Source organism: Cryptomeria japonica, chromosome 8 (genome assembly GCF_030272615.1).
Source record: "Cryptomeria japonica chromosome 8, Sugi_1.0, whole genome shotgun sequence".
Lineage (NCBI taxonomy): Eukaryota > Viridiplantae > Streptophyta > Pinopsida > Cupressales > Cupressaceae > Cryptomeria > Cryptomeria japonica.
The window spans coordinates 113,266,339-113,289,637 of NC_081412.1; the positions used below are offsets into that span (position 1 = coordinate 113,266,339).

Consider the following 23,299-nt stretch of genomic DNA (forward strand, 5'->3'; position numbering starts at 1 on the left):
AGGATTTTCCAAGGCAAGGAAAGGGGCAAACAAAATGTACCTTTTGCAAAACAATATTCCATGGAGGTATATATAGACTGAAATACCATATTGCTGGTGTGCGTGGACATGATGCTGAACCATGCCTAAAAGCACTCCCTGAGGCCGTACATGAATGTTATGTAATGATTGAGGAAATTTAAAGGAAAAAGAAACAAAAGGAGGATCGAGCGGCCATTGGGAGAGAGGCAAATTTAGGAAGAGGGACACAGTTAGGTTGTGTTGGAGGCCCTTCTTCCTTACCTTCATATCGTCCCACTCAGTTTGCTACTGCGGGGTTCAAAGCCCCTAGTGAGAGTGATTTGAGGGGACCCATTTTGTCTCAAATGGTGGATGATGTGAAGAAGGATTTAGATGAACAACGCCAGATATGGAGCACTAAAGGTTGCACCATCATGACTAATGGTTGGACGGATAGGAGAAATAGAACTCTCCTTAATTTTCTTGTTTCTTCCGCAGGTGATTGATTAATTTTAGTTTCATATAGTCTTTAATTTTTTATTTTTTATCTAATGATTTATTGAATGATCATTGACCTAGCTTTATTTTTTTATTTCAGGGGGCACCGTTTTCATCAAGTCCATTGATGCCTCCGCCCATTGCAAGAATGCCACCTACCTATGTGAGCAGATAGAGGAGGTGATTGATGATGTGGGTGAGGAGAACATGGTACAGGTGGTGACCGACAATGCAGCAAATTATGTTGTTGCGGGTAAACTTTTGATTACAAACTAATTTTGTTTGCAAATTAATTACTATCTTGTAGTTTGTACCTCCATTAATTACAATTTACAATGCAACAAATTATGTTGCTGCAGGTAGACTATTGATGGAGAGGCACCCATCTATAGTTTGGACTCCATGTGTTGCTCATTGCATTGACCTCATGTTGGAGGATATTGGAAAAATCCCATGGGTCAAGAGATGTGTAGAAAGGGCAAGAAATGTCTGCAAATTTGTATATAATCATTCATGGGTGTTGGCTCTTATGAGACAATACACAGAGCAGAAGGAGTTGCATCGTCCAAGAATCACAAGATTTGTCACAAACTTCCTCACATTGCAGTCCATGCTTAGGTCTAAGTCTGCCTTGAGACGTATGATTGTTGGTGAGGAGTGGTCTTCCTCATCCTATGCTACCACCCCTACAGGGAAAAATAGAGACTGCATTTTTGATGAGCAAGACTTTTGGGTCCCTTGTGATGAGATAGTGAAGGTAATTTTTTTATAAATTCTACAATTTAACTTCATGTTTTATAACTTATTATATGTATTCTCTTATTTGCTCATTTTTCTAAATTACACAATATTTTCAATTTTGCAGTTTGTTAAGCCCTTGGTGGTTTTGTTGCGAGTTGCGGATGGAGATAAGCCCGCAATGGGCTATATATATGAGGGCATGGATAGGGCAAAGGAGGGCATCAAATTCGTCTATGGAGGAGATGAGAGCAAGTATGGTCCCATTTGGGAGATCATTGATAGGAGATGGCATCATCAGCTTCATAGGCCCATCCATGCAACAGCCTATTATCTGAATCCGGCATTCCGTTTTATCCCTTCTTTCAAGGCTGATGTGGAGGTCCTTAATGGGCTATACTCAATCATGGAGAAGATGGGACCTGCTGGTACTTCTCAGATAGACCTTATTCGAGAGCTACAGTTGTTCTTAGATGCACAAGGGGAGACCTTCTCTCGTCCTGTCGCCAAAGACGGTAGGACAACTATGATGCCAGGTAAAAATAAATTGTAAGGCTTAATTTTAGTTTTATTGTATATTGTAACTTGTTAATGAGTTCATGAGTGGGACTGATTTTATTTATTTTTCTCATTTCAAACTCAGATCATTGGTGGAGCTTTTTTGGCCCAACGATACCAAATATTCAGAAGTTGGCCATTTGCATCTTGAGCCAACCATGCAGCGCATCAGGTTGTGAACGCAATTGGAGTATGTTTGAGCACATACACTCCAAGAGGCGCAATAGATTATCTATGGAGAAGATGAATGATCTCGTCTTTGTTCACTACAACCTCCGCCTGAGAATGAGAAAGAATGCATTAGTTGACATCTCACCTATCATTCTAGATGAGGTTGATCTTGAAGCAGAGTGGGCCAATGAGAGTCAAACAGATCCTGAGATTCCTGCAGCTGTCTTTAGTGATGATGACACGGATTGGATCGACCAGGTAGATATAGAGGCTGAGGTTGTAGCCATAGCAGAGGAGGAGCAGAGAGCACGAGCAGAGACAGGAAATACTGAGACTCAAAGTGATACAACTGTTCCTGATGTTGGTGAGCATGGCATGGTGTCACGGGGAGCGACTATGGCTGTTGAATCATCCAGGACCTACCTTAAACGCCTTTGCAGGGGGCCAGGGCGAGAGGGTGCACACTCCTCTGAGCCATAGGCTTGTAGTTGTATTTACCTTTGGTATTTGTATGAAACATTTGATGATGATCATATGATGACATGGATTTTTTATTCCATGAGTTTTGTAATATTGTATACATTTGACAATATTTATATATTTATGTTTGTTATTTTCTTCAGCTACAATTTGTGTTTATGCTTATGTGATTGATGTATACTAGTGTATGTAATCAAATGAGCCGAGTTTGATGATGTTATTGTGTCTTTAAGGTGTATTCAAAAAAAGGGTGTCTGAAACATGTTTTAAATCTTTAAAAATCTCTAAATTTCTTGAGTTTTTCACTTTCCCGAGTCCAACCGAGTCTGGAGCCGAGTCTGATGCCGAGTCCGGAGCCCGAGTCCGAGTCGGCCTTGCCAAGTCCGAGCCGAGTCCAAGTCCCGTTTCTTTGATTGGATCGCTCTTGGAGCAATAGCCTTATTGGCATGAAATCAGGTTACACATATTCAAAGTCAGAAATCTGGAGCAGCACCATCATAGCAAAATCAGAAACAGCATTATGGCATTATTGCTACAAGTAACAAGGAGAAGGCTCACAGCATATTGCACGTCTCCATATCAAAAATAGCAGAGATAATTCCCTAATTGCAGATTGCAGTAACATACAGATCAGATTTCCATTGCATAATCTTCAAAGACGTATCAGAGACAGCAAGATACTCCATCTTAATCATTCAAGGTTGTACATTGCAGATTCGTATATCAAGACTCATTACATCAAATAATACTTGAGCATCATATTGATATCAATAGTATAATCAGATATAACTATATAGCAGATCATAATTATAATTCTCATAAGATTTATTAAGGAATTTCATGTTTGATAAGATTTTTAATTAGAAGAAGTCTCTTGTAATTGATTTGTGAGTCAATAGTCCCTAATTCCAAAGAATTTACAAAAAGGGACATTACAGCTCAAGAAACAGACTACGAAGGAATCCCTTTCCAATGCTTCATCTACCATAAAATAAGTCATGAAGCAAAAATCAGCAAGATAAAGAGCTCTACTCTGCCCCATATAAGTAGTCCACAGAGTCTCCTCGACTAAATAAATGTTGAAAGGTGAAACAATTATTTCAAGTGAGTCTGAACCAAGGAAATCCTTCTTTTAGGCATGTGATAACGATTGGTTCTTTTTAGATGAGATCACTTAGGCTTTTTTTGGAGGCCCATAAGAAATCTTCTCTTGCTCATGAGCCTCATTTTCAGTGGGTGAAAGATCTAAGCCATTTTCCTAAAATAATTGCCCCTTCTTCCTAGCATCTTGGCTCTCCTGCCTCAAAATGAAGCTCTTTTGCTTTAGAGGAGCTAAATGAGTTTAAGCATTATCTAGAGAGCCCAAAGAGGAAAGAATCAATGGATGCCCTTTAACAGTATTTCAAGTGTAAAACTCTCTCAACAAGCCATACCTACTACAGACAAGAAAAAAAGAGGTAGGAAAAGTAGAAACAGAACTTGAAAGTTTGACTGGTTTATCACTACAGGAAGTAGGTGACAGATTCTAAAGAACTCTAGATGTTTCTTCAAAGTTTCTAACAGTACAATGCAGAGGGAGCAGGGCCTTCCAAAGGGTCGAAGAATGTTCTTTTGTGGAATGTCAGTGGCTTCAACACACCTAGCAAGCAAAAGTTAGTTATATATAAACTCTATCTAAGCAAAATGGATTGAGTCCTTCACGAAACCAAACTCTTTAAATTAGAATTTTCCTGGCTTTTAAACTCCATGAAAACATGACAAGGTATAGCAATGTCTACAAATGGTGCTTTTAGGGGGTCTTTGTATCCTTTGGAATCCAGCTTTCCTACATCATCTCCCTTTTATGTAAAGCACCCAATCAGAGTTACTGCTCCCTTAGATCCTACAAGTACAATATACCAAGTATTACCCAACATTTGTGGACCCAATAGCCCTATCAAGAAGAGGACGCTATGGGATGATCTCTCAAAAGCAGTTGATTCTAAATCCAGATCAAAAAATGAAAATACTCTGAGATTCCAATACACTTTAGGATTACCTGCTAAAAGGGGTGGTATCGAGAAGTCAACTATACCTGAATACTTCAAGGAGTTCTTGGCTAAAAATAAGCTTTTGGATCTTATCCCTAAGAAGCTCTTTTACTTGGAACAATAGATGCAAAGGTTCCTAATTATAATTGTGAGAGCATAGAAGCATAAATCCTCAAAAAATAACAAAAATTACAATTTTTAAAAATTCTTCAGCCGAAACGATTTTTTCCCCAAAAATCGTGATTTAATCAGCCACGATTTTTAGGAGTTTAAATAGCAAAAAAATTGCCCAAGAAACACACTATTCACCAACCCATCATGAAACCCTAACTGCACAAAATCGCTATTTAATCAGGTTTTTGCGTTGATTTTTAGCACAAAACTAAGCATTGGCCATCAAGACATGGTTCACCATCAGAGATTCACCAAATTTCATCAAGTTGCTGAAGCAAATCACAAGTGAGCAACCTTGAATGGACGTTGTTTCCGGGAATAATCATTATGTTATGTTGTTATATTATGTTTATGTTGTCGTCAGTAATAATGAGTTACGGCGGTCAGTTAGTTAGCCGACGGGTAGGTAGTTGGAGTAGCGACGGTTGTGTCGCACCCCTTCGGGTATTATATATTGTGTACCTTTTCTTCGAAGTAGGATCATGTTAGTCGTGTCAGATGTAATGTTATAAGCACTTATTGTACATGGACTGTGGAATTAATACAGAGGCTGGTTATTTAATATATTTCCATTATGTTCTGTGCATTTACTTTCTGCATTTAACTGTTTGGGGGCAAACAGTTAAATGCAGAAAGTAAATGCACAGAACATAATGGAAATATATTAAATAACCAGCCTCTGTATTAATTCCACAGTCCATGTACAATAAGTGCTTATAACATTACATCTGACACGACTAACATGATCCTACTTCGAAGAAAAGGTACACAATATATAATACCCGAAGGGGTGCGACACAACCGTCGCTACTCCAACTACCTACCCGTCGGCTAACTAAGGGCAAACAGTTAAATGCAGAAAGTAAATGCACAGAACATAATGGAAATATATTAAATAACCAGCCAATATATTAATTGCACAGTCCATGTACAATAAGTGCTTATAACATTACATCTGACACGACTAACATGATCCTACTTCGAAGAAAAGGTACACAATATATAATACCCGAAGGGGTGTGACACAACCGTCGCAACTCCAACTACCTACCCGTTGGCTAACTAAGGGCAAACAGTTAAATGCAAAAAGTAAATGCACAGAACATAATGGAAATATATTAAATAACCAGCCTCTGTATTAATTCCACAGTCCATGTACAATAAGTGCTTATAACATTACATCCGACATGACTAACATGATCCTACTTCGAAGAAAAGGTACACAATATATAATACCCGAAGGGGTGCGACACAACCGTCGCGACTCCAACTACCTACCCGTCGGCTAACTAACTGACCGCCGTAACTCATTATTACCGACGACAACATAAACATAATATAACAACATAACATAATGATTATTCCCGGCAACAGACATATATTTCTAATATATGCTAAGGACATTAAAATTGATACACATTCTTTGGTATGCTTCTACATTTGATGTTAAGGACATTAACATGGAATGGTCAAGAGATGTGCCGGTTTTTCACTATATTCCACACTACTGTCATTTGCCTTAGACTTGTAGTAATGCTTTCCGTGTACATAAATCCAATGACACAATTTAGTGGGAAACGATTGACACTATCATAAATTCTAAGGCTTCTATCTAATTTTTTTAACATATCAGACCTTATAAGAGCACTTGACAAAAGTAAATATAGTACGCCAAACTAACTAAAATGAAACTCTATGGGCTTGATATCGACCTAAAGAGGTTTGGTTTCTTGGAATTCTTGTGATCCTAACTATTCAAAAGAATTTAACATTTCAATCTTTAACAATAATACCAAGGTGTTTGCTTATTAGATTACAAGGTTAGGTTGAGACGAATTTCTTTTTGAGATGCTAACAAAGTGTGATAATTTGGAGCTTCAATTTGACATTGGCCATCAAATTTTAATGACAAGAGGGTAGGGAAGTGGCAATTGTATAATCCACTAGGATTGTGGAACCGGAAGAAGAATAGTTCCTATCAGAGAGATAAAAATCAGCTTGTAGTGCTGAAAAAATTGAACTGTAGCAATATCTAATATCAAAATGAAGGATTGTTTTGATTATATTTAAATTTCCTAAATATTTCTACAAGCTTAATGCTTTGTTAAATGGTGAAACTCGCTACTTAAATGCATGCTCTGCACTTGTTAGGGAACTACATTCCATTTGGGATCATCGTCTACATGGAGATTCAAAAGGCCTTAAAGGAGTACAATAGCATTCATGAATACTTTAGACATATATAGCATAGTATTCCATGCATGTTAAATAGGTATTAGGCAAACTAATACATGCCTTGAGAAAATTCATGCCCTAATCTTGTGGGCTTATCTTGATCCCTCCTGAAGTAGGCCTCATATATTTTCTCTTTGATGATCCGGATAGATCTCAACAGCAACTGTCCCATTGAAAGGGAATGTTTCTTGCGCTTTGATTTTCCATTGAAACTTGTACCTATAATCTCTCAAATTCTCAACTCAAAGTGTCCATCAATGTTTTTAACTCCATCCACTTATACACAAAATCAAGGAAATACTTACTTGAATAATAATAGCTAGAATTGTGGTTCAGATAGTTGCTCTCTTCTTTTGTACTAGCAGGTCTTTATTATCTAATGGAAAATAATTAACACTCCCTTTACCATTTTACAAATCTGCTAAAATAGTTATCAATGTGAACATTTCAATATCGTTTATGGTCTTTTCAGAATCCAGATGCAAGATTCTGTTTCAAAAGCATTTTCTATGACTCCCTGAGCTATTTGATTCAAAACCTATTAAGTTGAACTATGCAATTGCTTCCTTTGTCATTTAATTTCTCTTTCACAAGCTTTGTATTGTTTCTCTTTGACACTACTAGAAATTGCAGGTACCGTTAAATCACAAATATGAACCAATCAATTCCCGTTTTGTAATTTATGATGTCTGCACAACAAAGGAAAACTGCCCTTTTAATGACTATCTTGAGCCTAAGGATTTTGAGATGCTAGAAGCCAACTTAGATAGTCATGAGGTTGGAGATAGAGAGGCTCTAAAGTAGGATCTTCATCATCAAAACCCACAGCCCTCAAGTATAGCTCTATTTGTAGTAGCAAGAGTCATTGGCTACGTTTGATTTTTAGAACTTTGTACTTGGTTTATAGGTTGACTTTATACAAACTATATTGTAATTGAAATTTTGTCATTTGTAACCATCTAGTTATTATTTATTCACTATGATTTGTGCAATGCAATGTAATCAGCAATATGAATATAAGAAACAACATCCTATTTTCTACAATTCATGGGTAAAACTCTCAATTTTATTTGCTCCTTATAACTCTATGCTTTGGAAATGCCCTTAAATTAGAAAAAAAAATGTAGTTTTTGCCTCTTTTTATACAATTTTTTGCTTTTTTTTAAATCCAATTTTTTCCCCAAACGATTTTTAAAACTGTCAGCATGAATCATCATAAAAGCTTCATTAATCTTACCTTTTGAACAAATGTACAAACATATTATTTAAGGTGTTGTCTCATAAAATGTTTTCTAAGAATTGACCTATGTTTTGTACGAAATTAGGCATTGAGTTTCATAATGGTTACACTACACGTGTTTCTACACCGCACTTGAAACATAGGGTTTCTTAACAAGCAGAACTATGTTCATAACTATAAATAATAAATGAATTAGTTCAACACATCTGGGTTGTATACTTATGATCAGACAAGATATTTAAAACTCATGAAATGTGACCTTTTGGATTGCAGTAAAAAATAAACTCTATTACCCTAAGCAAATATTCATTGCAATAAGGTTCACCAAACATTAGCGATGGGCCTCTTGTGTAGGGTTTAGTTATGCAGAGAGGGACCTGTGAAAGAGTGTTCACGGTTCAAGAAATAAAGTGGTGGGAAGATGCTCAAAATTCAAGTGTTTCCAAGTGCAAGGTATTTATACTTTTTGTTAGGCTCTACAAACAATTGCCATAGTTTACATGACCGCTTACATCTTAAAAATGCAACAATGATTTGGCCTAATTATCCTCTCCCACTAAAATATGTGCAAACAGTCTCAGTCTAATGACAACACAGTAGAAACTCTAGAGAATATTTGAGTCACGCCACAAAGATAATAAGGAATATCGGGATTTTGCATGGGGAAATGGCACAGAATAGAGAAAATACAGAAGCAATTTTGCAGGCCAAGCTGCACAAAGGGCGCTACCTCAGACCTCACTGCAGTATCATTCTCTATTTCAGACTTTGAGACAGCTGATTTAGTCATCAATAAAAAGCTCGTTTCAAGACAGCCAACTTCTGGGAATGTGAATCAATTGCTCACACTACTTCATCCCTGCCCTGCACGTCTTTAAGGTACATTACATATGGGAAACTCCTTGTACTGACTCCTATGTGAGAAAACTGATGAATGTCACCACAAAAGTAGGATACTTGTCTTAATGCAGGCTTTAGCATGAGACGTTGAAATGAATTGACTCGTAGCCTGTAATGTTCAGGTAGATCTTGGCCTCAAGAAGAGAAACCCCAAGGGTGGTTTAGGGTGGGCTTATATCCTGGCCAATTTTTATTCTAATCAACTAGTTTCTGTTGTATGTCTCACCAGGTTACAGTAATTATTCTAGGTTCTTATCTGTCCTCATTATGTCGCTGTAAGCCCTAATTTTATTTGTCTATGGCTCCTTCTAACTAAAAGTTACCCTCTGGACTTTATGGTATATTTATCAGCAGTTGCCATATATTAATATAATCTGTTTTCATGTTCCAGAAAAAAGTACATTATACTACTACATGTTCCAAGCTTTTGGCAACAGATTGAGAAAACAAGAAGCACTGCTCATTCCAAAACTCTGTTCCACATTCAAATTTATTATTCTAGTTTCTATTGCATGTCTCGCCAGTTTATAGTAATTATTCTAGGTTATTATCTGTCCTCATTATGTCTCTGTAAGCCCTTTCCCTATGTCTATGGCTCCTTGTTATCAAAGTTGCCCCATGGACTTTATGCTATATCTATCATTAGTTGCCATATATTAATATAATCTGTTTTCATGTTCCAAAAAACAGAACATATACTACTATATCTTCCAAGCTTTTTGGCAACAGATTCAGAAAACAAGGACTGCTCATTCCAAAACTCTGTTCCACATTCAAATTCATTATTCTAGTTTCTGTTGCATGTCTTGCCAGTTTATATTAATTATTCTAGGTTATTATCTGTCCTCATTATGTCTCTGTAAGCCCTTTCCCTATTTGTCTATGGCTCCTTGTTATTCAAAGTTGCCCCGTGGACTCTATGCAACATCTATCAGCAGTTGTCAAATACTAATATAATCTGTTTTCATATTCCAACAAGAAGAACTATTATAAACATAGACAATAAAAATCTATATTCTACAACTCATGGGCTAAACTATCAATTTTATTTGCTCTTTATATCTCTATGTTATGGAAATTCCTTTAAATTTCAAAAAAACAAGTTGTCTCTTTTTCTACATTTTTTGTATTCTATTTTTTATTTCCAATTTTTCCTCGATTCTGTCCCATTTAAATTCAATTTTTCCAAAAAATATTAAGCTTTTGGTTTGCTGATTTTTTCCCTAAAAGTTTTTTGCTGCTATGAGGGCATACTGTAGGCAAGGATGTATCTACTTGCATTATTGAACTCAAGGCAAGGAGCCTTAGCTCATTGTTCGATAGCATATCAAACCTAAAACAGAGAAACAAGAAGAAAATCACATTGACCATGGGGTGCACAAGGTAGTTAATAGCCCAAGCGATGCCAAAAGCCACCATAATGCTTTCCACCATCGAGTTAATTACCAAAATAACAGGGCCATTGGAATATTTACTAGAATAACAGATACTGGCCTGCTAATGAACACAAAAGCTAGCACATAAGAATATGAAAACAACTGACCCACCAATGAGGAGAATGACATCATTTTATGGAGCCAGGAAGAAAGTTTCCTGCAAAACCAAGGTGGGGGTTTCAAGCATTACTTATGTTTATAAAGTGAGTCATTTATCACCTGTATATTGTTGTTTCATCTCTCTATGAACACACAAAAAATAGCCAATATAGAATTGACAAGTCTGCAAGTGTATTCTTAATCTAAACATTTCACTCACAGTTCAAGATAAAAAACAACCCTACCTGACATATTTCTTCTGTACCAGTTATCTAAGGCATTTTCTAATTTATTTACTGCCCATTGTCTGCTGTCAACCCCTGAGGCAAGGCCGTCAGCAAGGGAAAATTAAGCCATTTAGATATGAGTCTCAAGTTCATCTGTGCATGCAAGTATAGAGAAGGCGACCTGAAAGAGAAAATTAAGTATCTAATATGTCTTTTTTGAATAAAGTAGCAGCTTTTCTTCACAACATGGAAATAATCTTCGAACATTATTGTAAATACATTATCAATATGCAACAAATGCATTTCTTCAACACTCATTATGTCTCTTTCAAATTAGATAAGCTAGTTTACTGTCACCAAGTTGTATAGACAGTTTATTATACCCTTTCCCCATTGCCTTTACATTTGGATTGAGGATTGTACTTTTCCCCATCAGGGAATTGAATATAAACCTCTTACAATGGTCCATAAAAATATTGACAAACTTGGATACTTGCAATTCAATAAAACTCAGCAAAGGAGAAAAAAAATTGGTAGATGGGCAGAATAAACTAAGAGAGTGAGAACCATGGCCTAAACATAATTGACAGTACATACCGTTTCTCCAAGCCAAGGACCTCATCAATTCCTACAAAGGATAAGAGAAAAGGCACCCCTATTTTTGCTGCCTGTATTGCCAGTTCACGATGACCAATGTGCAGTGCATCAAATTTTCCAAGTGCAACAATTCCTCCTAGAAAGTTACAGTCCTTCCACTTGTTAGATTTGTAAAGCTATGTGCAATAAGAAATGCACAATTTCAGCTTATATTAATTAGCTATAACCACATTGAACTCTGCATGCTATGAAGAATCCTACCTTCTGAAAATTGTTATTTTAAAGAAAGTATTGATAAGATAGCGTCACATTTTCAACTTCTCTGAACAGAGATGCACCATGAAAGATTAAATAAATCATGTAATCTTTGGGAAACATCACAATGATTAAGAAAGAAAAACAAAATTATAGATTCACAATTTTATTGTCTTAATAGATTGTTGAACACGACAATGTTGCAGGAAAGGTATAAAATGAGCTTAGACTATGGAATTCGTAATAAAACAGAGGCACATTAAATGACCCTAACTGATTGTAAATGGCATGAATAGTGATGGTATCTATTCTACTTGATATTGTATGGATATCTTAAATACATCTATTTTAAAAGTGCTGAGCGATATCAGCCTTGAGTTATTATATTTATTTAAGAGTAATTTTATTTTACATTAGAACTATTTAAAAATTATTTTATTTTATTTACATTGTTTACTTTATTTTTATTTGAAGAGTTGTAACTTGTAAGAGTTAATTTATTTTACTTGATTTTTATTTGAATAGTTAAAAAAATTTTGAGATTGTTTTATTTAGGAAAAAAAAAAAATTTAATGTATATCAGCTCTTCAATAGTTTTTGTTAACACACTCACGCCATTTACACTTCATCCCTTCATGCCACTCTAGTTATACCTCTCAGCATAACAAGGTGGATAAGGCAATTTCAGAAATGGAAAGCACATCCAAAGAAATGATAAGAGTAGAAGAGGCAAGGAAAATCTCCTTGTGAGCGCTTGCAAACCCATTGGAGGACAATGAGACACCAAGACTTTGAATTGTGTAGTCATTAAAGATGGACATGGCCACCATATCCAAAGACATGGTAAGAGTAGAAGAGGCAGGTAAAATCTCCCCGTGGTCACTTGCAAACCCATTGGAGGACAATGAGACACCAAGATTTTCAATTGTGTAGTCATTCAAGATGAGCATGGCCATTGCACAAGAATTAGTTGACAAGATCCCTCCTCCACTTCCTTAGCCTACCTTAAAAAAATGTCATAAGAGGTTGGAGTGTGAAGGCTTTGAGAGCTACAAAAAGCTGATGCAAAACAACAGATTCATACATTTGGATGCAATCTTGATCAGAGAATTAAATTGAAGTTCTCTAGTATTATACCTTATTGATCATTGATATTCTGCTCTGGTTTTTGCAGTCTTTTATTTAATAAAAAATGGTACCAAACAGGTCCAATATTCCTCACTTTGTCACTGAAACCATCTAGATAAACATTTGTGTGGGAGGGTTAAAAATGCGATATTTCACTCACCCTCTAGTAGAGAAAGGTGCAGTTATTATCAGTTATCCTCACAATTTCTTAAATGGATGGCATTCACAAGAATATGGTTTTTCTATTCAATGAGCATTAAAGTAGTAAAGAGGCTAAATAGTAAATATCAAGATTTGATCTATAATCCTATATTTATTTTTGGATTGGTATTTTAAAACTTTGCATGTTTTACACCACTTATAAAGATTGTTTTGGGCACTTATAGATGATTAATCAGCCCATGGTTTTATACCTATTGTATTGTAATATTGCTCAGTGTTTTATGTTGGTGTAAATTATGTCTAATAATTACACTTTACATAAGTTGACTTAGGATAATGCATTCATAGTAGTTTGCATATGAGACACTTAGGGAAGTGTGCACATAGGGAAGTTGCTTGTAAGAGAAATTCCACCTTTTGTGGTCTTATCTTGTTTTTACATTCCACCATCGGTGGGTGATCCACCTCTTGTGGAATATTTTATTATTTCTCCTACCTACCCCTACCTACCCTTATTTCTCATTGAGCCACATGTCATGATTGTGTGCTCTCTCATTCCCTATAGCCTTGTCTTTATAAGCAGGCTCATTTATATTGTGTATAATCCAATTCAATCAACTCAATTAGTTGGGTATTTTGCATCTTGATAGGAATACAGTTTATTCTTGTCACATTTATTCTCTCTTGTTTGTGCTATCAATTAGACTGTAGATCTTGGTTGCTCCTAGCAAATTCTCACATGGTATCAGAGCCATTAGAGTGCCATTATTTTGCATCATTGATGAGAATACAGTTTGTTCTTGTCACATTTTATTCTCTCTTGTTTTTGTGCTTTCCATTGGACTCTAGATCTTGGTTGCTATAGACAAATTCTCACATTTTCCTATACTGATGCACCCATAAATAATCACATACTGATTAGGGTTAGGCATATGTACAAAATATCTTTTCATATTGTGAATGGTTGAGCTAATACAGCGAGTGCTGTTTGGCTGATTTTTTTTCCAATAGAGTTTTCCAAGGTAGATTCTCTTGTTATATTGTGAGCTTGCTATTATTTATTTCTATTGCATTCAAAATTTTGTTAGTAATGCTTCTGCTGCATAGGTTTATCAGCAAACCCTTGGCCAAATTAAAAATGGTATGCTAATAAGAAGATTGCCACAAAAAGAGAATGCTACCTGGACAGTTCTAACTAGAGATCAATTATGCAATCAGTCAATGTCTGCCTCAATTAAATGGGATACAATTTACAAGAAAGATATATAAGATAAGATTTAACTTCGTCTAGAACAGTAAAATAAATACAGATCTCTGAAACAGCTAAAAATTTTATTGATGCACTCAAGAAACATAGCAGCAGAAAACAAACTGAGTACATTTAAAAATTATTGCAAAATTTAATAAAGTATTTATGTCCAAAACCTCAAACAAAGACATCATACACAACAATTTTTTGTATAAGTATATACAATCAATAATTCTGACAACAAATGAGAAGGTGCATTGTACAGGAATGACATCAATTTTTGTTAAACTATTGAGTTATTTGCAGAACCTACCAAGTACACATTGTTGATCGGGTCCACAGTCAATAAGAAGCTTCTCTTTACCACTGGCCTTTGTCCCCATATCTGCTTCCTGTGCTCCAAATGAACTTAATACTCTCGTTACATTCCACGATCCTTTTCCCTTTTTAGAGACTCTAATACATTTTTTCCTATATAAATTATAGTGAGCTCTGCACAAGGAAAAATGCCAATTAAGACAAAGCTCTACTATTATCTGCTGTAAGAAATTGTTTACTATTGTCTGCAACAAGAAAATGTTAAAGTATACAAGAGAACATAAAAGATATTTAATGTGGAATAATGAAACAAGATTTACTCAGAGATGCTATTATGCAAATAACGTGGACTTTAGAAGCTACGAACACATCAAGAAAAGGTTGTCTAAATTTCAAAGCCATTTGCATCCATTGCTTACTTAAATAATGGTGGTTTAATATTATATTCTCTTTCAAATGCTTATAGTTCCACATGAAAGTGCACAAAAATGATTACCACTACACTGAGTGGGGAAGCTGCAACATGCATGTTTATAACAAAACAAAATAGGTGAGTTAACGCCACCTTAAAGTTTTAAAAAGCATACTGAAAATATTCAAAACGCACATTAAGTAAAATTTGGCTGTGTGGTCAGAATGCATTGCCTGCACTAGTAAATGTTTAATCCAATCCAGCAAAGATCATAAGTTTCATCCATGGTTTGAACCGTACAAAAACAAAAAAACACTATCCTATTTTCAAATCCATTTGCTAATCTCTCTTTGAGCTTTTTAAATGATCGGTACAATTCATCTTGGAATCCATCATTATGAAACTGATTAAACTTTCTGAATGAAATAAACTGTCAGGGCACCCAAATTATTTTATTTTAAATTTTTATCCTAGAGTGGATCATTTCTGTCTTTAGAAGAGTTTTCAGTTGCGAAGGATATTTTTAAAATATCTCAGCACATGATATTCAGAAATGAATTTCAATGCAATTGATTCCATGGCTTGTATGATCAAACATTTAGTAAACGTAATACCTATGCAATCAGAATATAATATTAATATTACCCATTATGATCATTAGCAATCACATATAAACTATGAGAAAGTTTAACATATAAAGGCAATAATAGACATCAGGTTTCCACAATCCATGAGATAGTAATCAGCTGCTTCCGGAGTAGATTGTGTGTAAATTTTTGCATCAACGTTTCGGATCACACTCTGTGATCCATCATCAAGATGTAGAGCTAGAGAGTATGCAGAGTGAAAAATGATCAAGAAGCAGACCAAGGGAGCTAAAAAGAGGGATGGAGGAGGCACAAAGATCAAGGGAGGAGGTATGACAAGATAGAGGGAAAAAATAAAAAATAAAATAATAAAGATAAAAAGAAAACAGAGACAATCCAAAATAAAAATAAATAAATATATACAGACACACAGGCCCAACACAAAAATATTTGAGTGTGTGTGTATACTATATACATGTAGATACACACACGAAAAAAAAAAATCACAAGAGAAGAATAACAAAGAAAAATCAAGGCAAATACAAAGAAAACTAGGAAAGAATATAAAAAAAAGAGAAACAAGAAAAAAGAAAATTAAAATACAAAAAAAACAAATTAAGAGAACCAAACAAAAGAAAGAGTAGGAAACAAGAAAAGTATACGTACATACATACATACATACATATATATATATATAAACAAGAAAGAGAGAAAGAAAAAACAAGAAGGACTAAGATAGGTAGAAGCAAAAGGAAAGCCCAAGGGAACAACCGAGGGAAGTGAGAGAAGATCCAACGAAGAGAGGCATCAAGAATGATGATGATGGCAAGTGTGAAGGTTTGAGAGAAAAGGCTGCCAGGCAATACTAAGACTCCACCCCTCATCTCGGTTAAGGTTGGAGGCATGGTTATTGATTTCAATGGCTTCTTTAAGCTTGCGCTTAAAAAAGTTTTCTTCCTTGAATAGGATTTGGGTGCTTTCTAAACAGATGTGGTGCTTAGTGGAGGAGGCATGCTTGGCCAAGGCGGATTTGGAAATGCGCTCATGCCTAATATCAGCACTGTGCTCTTTGATTCTAGTGATGAGAGAGTGGCCCGTTTCACCAATGTAGGGAGTGCCACACGAACAAACTGTCTTGTAGACCCCAGAGTTAAGAAGGATGTCTCTAGAGTCTTTGAGAGTCGGCATTCGGTCCCTCAAGGTTGAAACGGATTTGAAGGCACATCGAAGACCTTTCTTTAAAAGGATCTTAGAGATTTTGTGAGATATGCCTTCAATATAAGGGAGAGAGGCAAAGGGGGGAGAAGGAGATTGGGTATAATTGGACTTGGGAACGATGCGAGCCTTGGCTTGAGAGAAGGCTCTGGAAATTTGTTTTTAACAGGAAGACACAATGGAGATGGGCTAACTCAAGCTCTATGTTATCCTCATCGCAAATACGAAAGGCTCTAATAGCCAAGGTCTTGAGAATGCTAGCTTTTTGGGTCGGATGGTGATGGGAGGAAGAGTGGAGGTAGAGATCAGTGTGGGTAGCTTTGCGATAGACACGGCGAGCAAAAGAACCATCCTGCTTTCTAATAAGGAGAATGTCTAAAAGGAAAGCTGGTTGTCAAGCTCAAGCTCCTTGGTGAAAGAGATGCTAGGGACCAAACCATTAAGGTGGGCATGAAATGCTTCAAGGTTGTCTAGCCCATGAGGCCAACATACATTGGTGTCGTCCACATACCTTTTCCACCATCTAGGTTTGAGGGGAAGGGAGAAAAGGGCAACTCCCTCAAAGCATTCCATGAAAAGATTAGCTATAATAGGGGAAAGGGGAAAGTGCAAGCTTAAAGAAGCCATTGAAATCAATAACCATGCCTCCAACCTTAACCGAGATGAGGGGTGGAATCTTAGTATTGCCTGGCAGCCTTTGCTCTCAATCCTTCGCACTTGCCATCATCATCATTCTTAATGCCTCTCTCTCTTCATTGGATCTTCTCACTTCCCTCGGTTGTTCCCCTGGGCTTCCCTTTTGCTTCTGCCTATCTTAGTCCTTCTTGTTTTTTTTGTGTGTGTGTGTATACATATACATACATATATATATATACATGTATGTATTGTATATAGACATGTATATATAATTTTCTTGTTTCCTTTTTTAACTCTTTCTTTTGTTTGGTTCTCTTAATTTGTTTTTCTTGTTTTTCTTTTTTTATATTCTTTCCTAGTTTTCTTTGTATTTGCCTTTTTATTGCCTTGATTTTTCTTTGTTATTCTTCTCTTGTGATTTGTTGGTTTTTTCTTTGATTTTATTCTTCTCTTGTTTTTGTTGTTCTGTTATATATATATCCTTGCCATACGCACACACACCCACATATATATACATACATAAATACATACGTGTGTGTGTATATATATGTGTGTGTGTGTGTGCATGTTTATATATGTATATCTATACATATGTATATATACACACATACAGTCAAACATTTTTGTGTTGGGCCTGTGTGTCTGTATATATTTATTTGTTTATTTTTATTTTTATTTTGGATTGTCTCTGTTTTCTTTTTATCTTAATGATTTTATTTTTATTTTTTCCCTCTATCTTGTCATACCTCCTCCCTTGATATTTGTGCCTCCTCCCTCCCTCTTTTTAGCTCCCTTGGTCTGCTTCTTGATCATTTCACTCTGCATGCTCTCTAGCTCTGCATCCTGATGATGGATCACGGAGTGTGATCCAAAACGCTGATGCAAAAATTTACACACAATCTACTTCGGAAGCAGCTGATTACAATATAAAGGCAATTTTCATTTTGATTGCAAAATACTTGTGAACAATTTTCTTGGATTGAATTCCTTGATACTCTAAACGCATGTACTGTAACTCCTTATGAATACAACCAAAGCTGCTGAACTCTCTACCAGATTTCCTTGAAGTGAAAATGAACTATACCGCTCTAAGGGAGGTCAAAGAAGGCTTGCCAAATATGTCTCCCAGATGCCATACGCATGCACTATAGTTCTTCATTTTCTATTCTGGACCTAGTGGAAGGTACCTTTGTGTTTTGCCCTCAATCATCTCATTGTTACCCTATGATTGTGTCAATCATTTCTCAGTAGAGTAGCTTCAGAATTGCCAAATTTCAAGGTTTTGCTCAACCTAATTCTATTGTTTGAAAATGTTTGTCTCGAGTGACAATATGGTGAAGTCTATTTTGGCCTCAATTTCTATTTTGACATTAAATATATCGGGTAATGCAGTATTCTATGTGGCATCACTTTATTTGCCACATCTGAATTCTTGTTTTCCCATTGATGCTTATGAATCACCAAAGGAATTAATATGGCAACAGTTAGAGACAAACCACATACTACATTCTACCCAGAACATGGTGCAAAAACTGATGTTTCAAAGGCATGCTACATCTATTTTAAGATTCAGGCGCTTCTTACCCAACAAAACTCTGTATATAGCTGATATGGACAAATCTATTGGCAAGATCTATAGATAGTAGACCGCAATTAGTCGTAGGAGCAGAACATTGGATGGGACAAAACACCAGTTGGAACTTATTTCTTTCTTTTTACAGCATACAGAAGTGTTATTGTATGGGGTGCCTACGAGACATTTAAATGGTGCAGGAAGGAATTCTTAACCACAGCTTTATCACTCTATCAGTCAGGATTTAACAGAACTGTTCCATCAACAGGTATCGACGTGTTTTGTTACTCTGTCTTGTGGCTTATTGTCGTACAGCACAACAACGACAGATGTAGCAGGAGATCCTCCGCAGTTAGTGTGCCACATATATGCTGTCATATTTCTTCACATGGGGATAAGTCTTCAAAAAGTGAGACTTAGTAATTAAATAACAGTCATTTTGCAGCCAAAATGGATACAACAGATTAAGAGCTCAACATGATGATGCTTTAAGTTACATGCAAAATGTCCTTCAATTTAACAACTGAACAGGATGCTAGAAGATAGACCTCCCTTTGCTTACTGCAAATTTAGATTTAGATTAGATATAAAAAAATCATAAAAGACAGAGCAATGTCAAAATAAAGGTATGTGCAGCCAAGAAGAGCTGAAGAAAGAAAGCATGGAGCTAGTTTTGACCATCTTTCCTACACTTGTTTCACTATAAAATACTTCAACTCGCAATATTGTAGCTTATACATAACAAAAGATATACTTAAGCTTTGCTATCATCTTTGAAACCTGTAAATTACACTAAAACGTATTGATATTAGCTAACCTGCAGATCACAATTCATGCTAACCATGGATAACAGGCACTTGTGATTGTCTTTTCAATTAAAACTTTTGTAGGGAACTTAATAAGCTATTTGTCTGTGCAACATTTTAGATTGTAGCTTTTTTAGGGTATCAAATGCTGGAACTATGCTGTATATTATATTTAATTCTCTTGTATCCTAAATAAGGTATATCTTTCAACTAGTCTTTAATATTTAAATATTAAAACCTATGCTGACTATTTCACACTCATATTTGAATGAAATATTTGTTAGTTATTACATTATACCAAAAAGCATGAGAATAAGACTTGAAGAAAAGATAGCAATTTTCTCTTTGTTTTATGGGGCAACGTATCTTCATCCTTGTGGATGCCATCAATTCTAACTTTAACATGCATAGCTAAAATTCTTTTGGAGATATACCATTCATGGATCCTTACGGAATAATTTAGTCCACAATCCTTGTCTAGGCATCAAGTGGATTCCTCCCCCAGTAGACAATTGAAATTTAATTTTGACAGAGCTGCAAAAGGGAATCCCAAGGCATTGGGAGTAGGTTGTAATTTGTATAGTTAGGGATTCCTATGGAAGATACCTCTTCTAAAAGATTGGCTCTTGGGATGAATAATGAAGCTGAGGCACAAGCTTTGCTTCTCAGATTAAAATTATGTGAGACCTACAATACAATTCTTGTCTAGGCATCAAGTGGATTCCTCCCCCAGTAGATGAATTAAAACTTAATTTTGACAGAGCTGAAAGAGGGAACCCAAGGACTTGGGAGCAGGTTGTATAGTTAGAGATTCCAATGCAAGAAACATCTTCTAAAAGATTGGCTCTTGGGATGAATGATGAAGCTGAGGCACAAGCTTTGCTTCTCAGATTAGAATTATGCAAACCCTACAATATTTCCAAGGTTCCCATTGAAGGAGATTAATCATTGTCAATGCAGTAAGGAAACACTACTCACCATATTGGAAGATTACTAGTATCCTTGATAATGTTTGGCCTAGTTTGAATTCATTCTCAGATTTTTCCATTAAACACGTCTACCATGAAGTCAATGAGGTAGCAGACTTCCTCCCCAACTTTGGCACAGCACAATCAGTAATCTACATTGCTCATCATTCTTCCATGCTCTAGCCTTCCCTCGCTCAAATCATCATTGCGGAAGTTGGCATCAGTCCATTCTCCTCAGGAATCCTGAATGATATGGGCTTCAAGAGTTAACTCATGATAATGACATTACTGCATCTAATAGATTTGCAGCATTAAAGCATGCTCATAGCAATGGTGAAAAATAAATTGAATGAATGATTCAATAATCGGATAATTACATTGAACGATATACACACGTATATATAGAGGTTACAAGACGATGTTCTATAAATAGAACTAGTCGTTAAAGTGAAATCAAATAAGTTAATAAGCTTAAAAAGCTAAATATAGCTTAAAAGGCTAAATAATAAAAAGCTAACTTAACAAGCTAAATAAGTCGACTAAAAACCTAAATAGCTAAATAAGTCGACAACTAAGATGACTGCTAAAAATAGAAGATGACCATTATAGAAGATATTAATATCAATTTAACAAATGGCAGGCCTTTCACAGTTAAGATGTGTGCTCCAGATGAATATTGGGCTGTAAGATCTTCAATTTATAATTTCATTGGCTCCTCCTTCAAATATATTCCTATTTCATTGGCTCCTCCTTCAAATATATTCCTATTTCTTCATTTGGTCAACGTTCCTTAATGCAATGGTTAAAAAATGTATCTCCTTCCTGGCAAGAGGCAAATGGCTTTTCATAGCCCTATCACAAAATTGCATCCTTGGAAAGTGGTCAGACTGACAGCCACCATGACCATCTTTGTTATCCAATGGATCCCTTTTGGCCAATCACAAGCATCAAGTGAACATGGACATTTCCTCAATGCTGGTTGGTGTGCTCTTGGATTTTGATGTGGCAAAAGATGATATCACAAGATGGTTGAGTTTATGGCTCACAGGGAGTTTCTGGGCAGTTTGGAATCTATTTTGGAAAGGACTGTGATTGGGTGTGGCTTCCCAATTGCTGACACTTCCTAGCTGATTGGAAATGGTCAATCCGTGGGCCAATTGATTCCCTTCATTGTGTCTTGTTCTCCACAGCATGAGGTTGCTCTAAAGAAGGTGCAAGGTAAGGCATGAGTTTTCCTAAAGCTGTAGTTGGGGTTGCTGCACCTGGGGAGATAGATTGGAGTTTCACCAAGTCCTAGGCAGGCAGTCTTTTTATGCATGGATGTTGTTCTTTCCTAATTTTGGTTCTGTCAATTTCTTGGGGTTCTACTGTTTCCCAATTTCATGATAAGACATTAGGGCTATCATTTTCCCTAAAGGTCGTAATGTTACTGTTGTCACAAAAGCTTGCACCCTTGCTGAGCTATCAACTCAACAACCTCGTGAAACATGGAAACAACCCCGAAGTGGGGAACCTTGCACAAGGGGGTTGAATCTCCGGAGAAGGTTGGCTTCCTCTTCAAACAAGTGCAGGTGTTGAACCAACTCAACACTACAAATCTTACTTCTAAACCTATCCTAACAGCTTGTAGAGGAAACGGGAAGAGATAAATGCTTAAAATGAAAGGAGGTGATGCACCAAGATAAGAGATTGTTTCTCTCCCCACCCGAAATGACACAAAGAATCAACTGAAATACCCAGGAGATGCACAAACTTCAGTTGCATGAATGACCTCAATGCACGTATGGAGGTTAGAACTTGCTAAATGTCAAGAGGGGAGAAGGGTTCCCACAAGTCACACCCAGAAACAGGTTAACACAGCATATATGTGAAAGAAAGCCACAACGTACACTTACAATGAAGGTAAGAACACATACACAACATACATAAGTTGAAGTAAGGCAAGAATGATGATTTCAATTAATTATAAGGCCAATGGCCAAACTTACAGTTGCAGAAATGCAAGATAAATACAAGTCTTCAAGACGAGTGAAAGAGCATAGAATAGCTCAAGCCAGCAAGGAGAGAACCCTTTACAGTGAGGCCTAACAGCCTTATATAGAAAACTGGTTGCAAGAGTTGTTGGAGCATTAAAAACCTTGAGTGTTAATCACACCATCTAGAAGTGTTGCAAGCCGGAAGGAAGTTGGGAAGACTTCGGAAGCACAGGTTGCCGAAGTTGGGAAGGCTAAGGAAAGAAACTTCGAAACCTTGGGGTTCCGAAGTTTCGAGCAAGGGAAGAAGGCAAAGGAAAGGAACTTTGAAACCTCGGGGTTCCGGAGTTTCGGGGAAGAGAAGAAGGCAAAGGAAAGGAACTTTGGAACCTCAGGGTTCTGGAGTTCCAAGGAGGAGAAGAAGGCTTAGCAACCTGGGAACTTCGGGGGTCCGGAGTTCCGGATTTGAGGACTAAGGAACTTCCTCCAGACAAGGCAACACTTCACACTTCATAATTCCACTACTTTTCTCTTTGATCAACTAGGGCAGCGCTGGTCCATGGAACATATCTTTGATCGGTTCTCACTGATGGACCAAGGGTGTCATAAAATGACAACAGTTGCCATATAATTT

At 36.4% G+C, this 23,299-nt stretch overlaps 1 protein-coding gene across 6 annotated transcripts in view; it reads right to left on the bottom strand.

The window, feature by feature from the left end:
* Positions 1 to 23,299, bottom strand: part of LOC131031277 (FAD synthetase, chloroplastic) — a 90,139-nt gene that overhangs the window by 10,412 nt on the left and 56,428 nt on the right. For 4 of the 6 annotated variants that reach the window (XM_057962353.1, XM_057962354.2, XM_057962355.2 and 1 more), the window contains 2 exons: positions 14,491 to 14,669; positions 11,384 to 11,519 (listed from right to left, as the gene is read on the bottom strand). In XM_057962353.1, coding sequence (XP_057818336.1) covers positions 11,384 to 11,519; positions 14,491 to 14,669 — 315 coding nt within the window. Of the gene's footprint in view, positions 1 to 11,383; positions 11,520 to 14,490; positions 14,670 to 20,702; positions 20,936 to 23,299 lie in introns of all 6 variants that reach the window. The other 2 variants (XM_057962358.1, XM_059209918.1) reach the window with 1 other exon arrangement.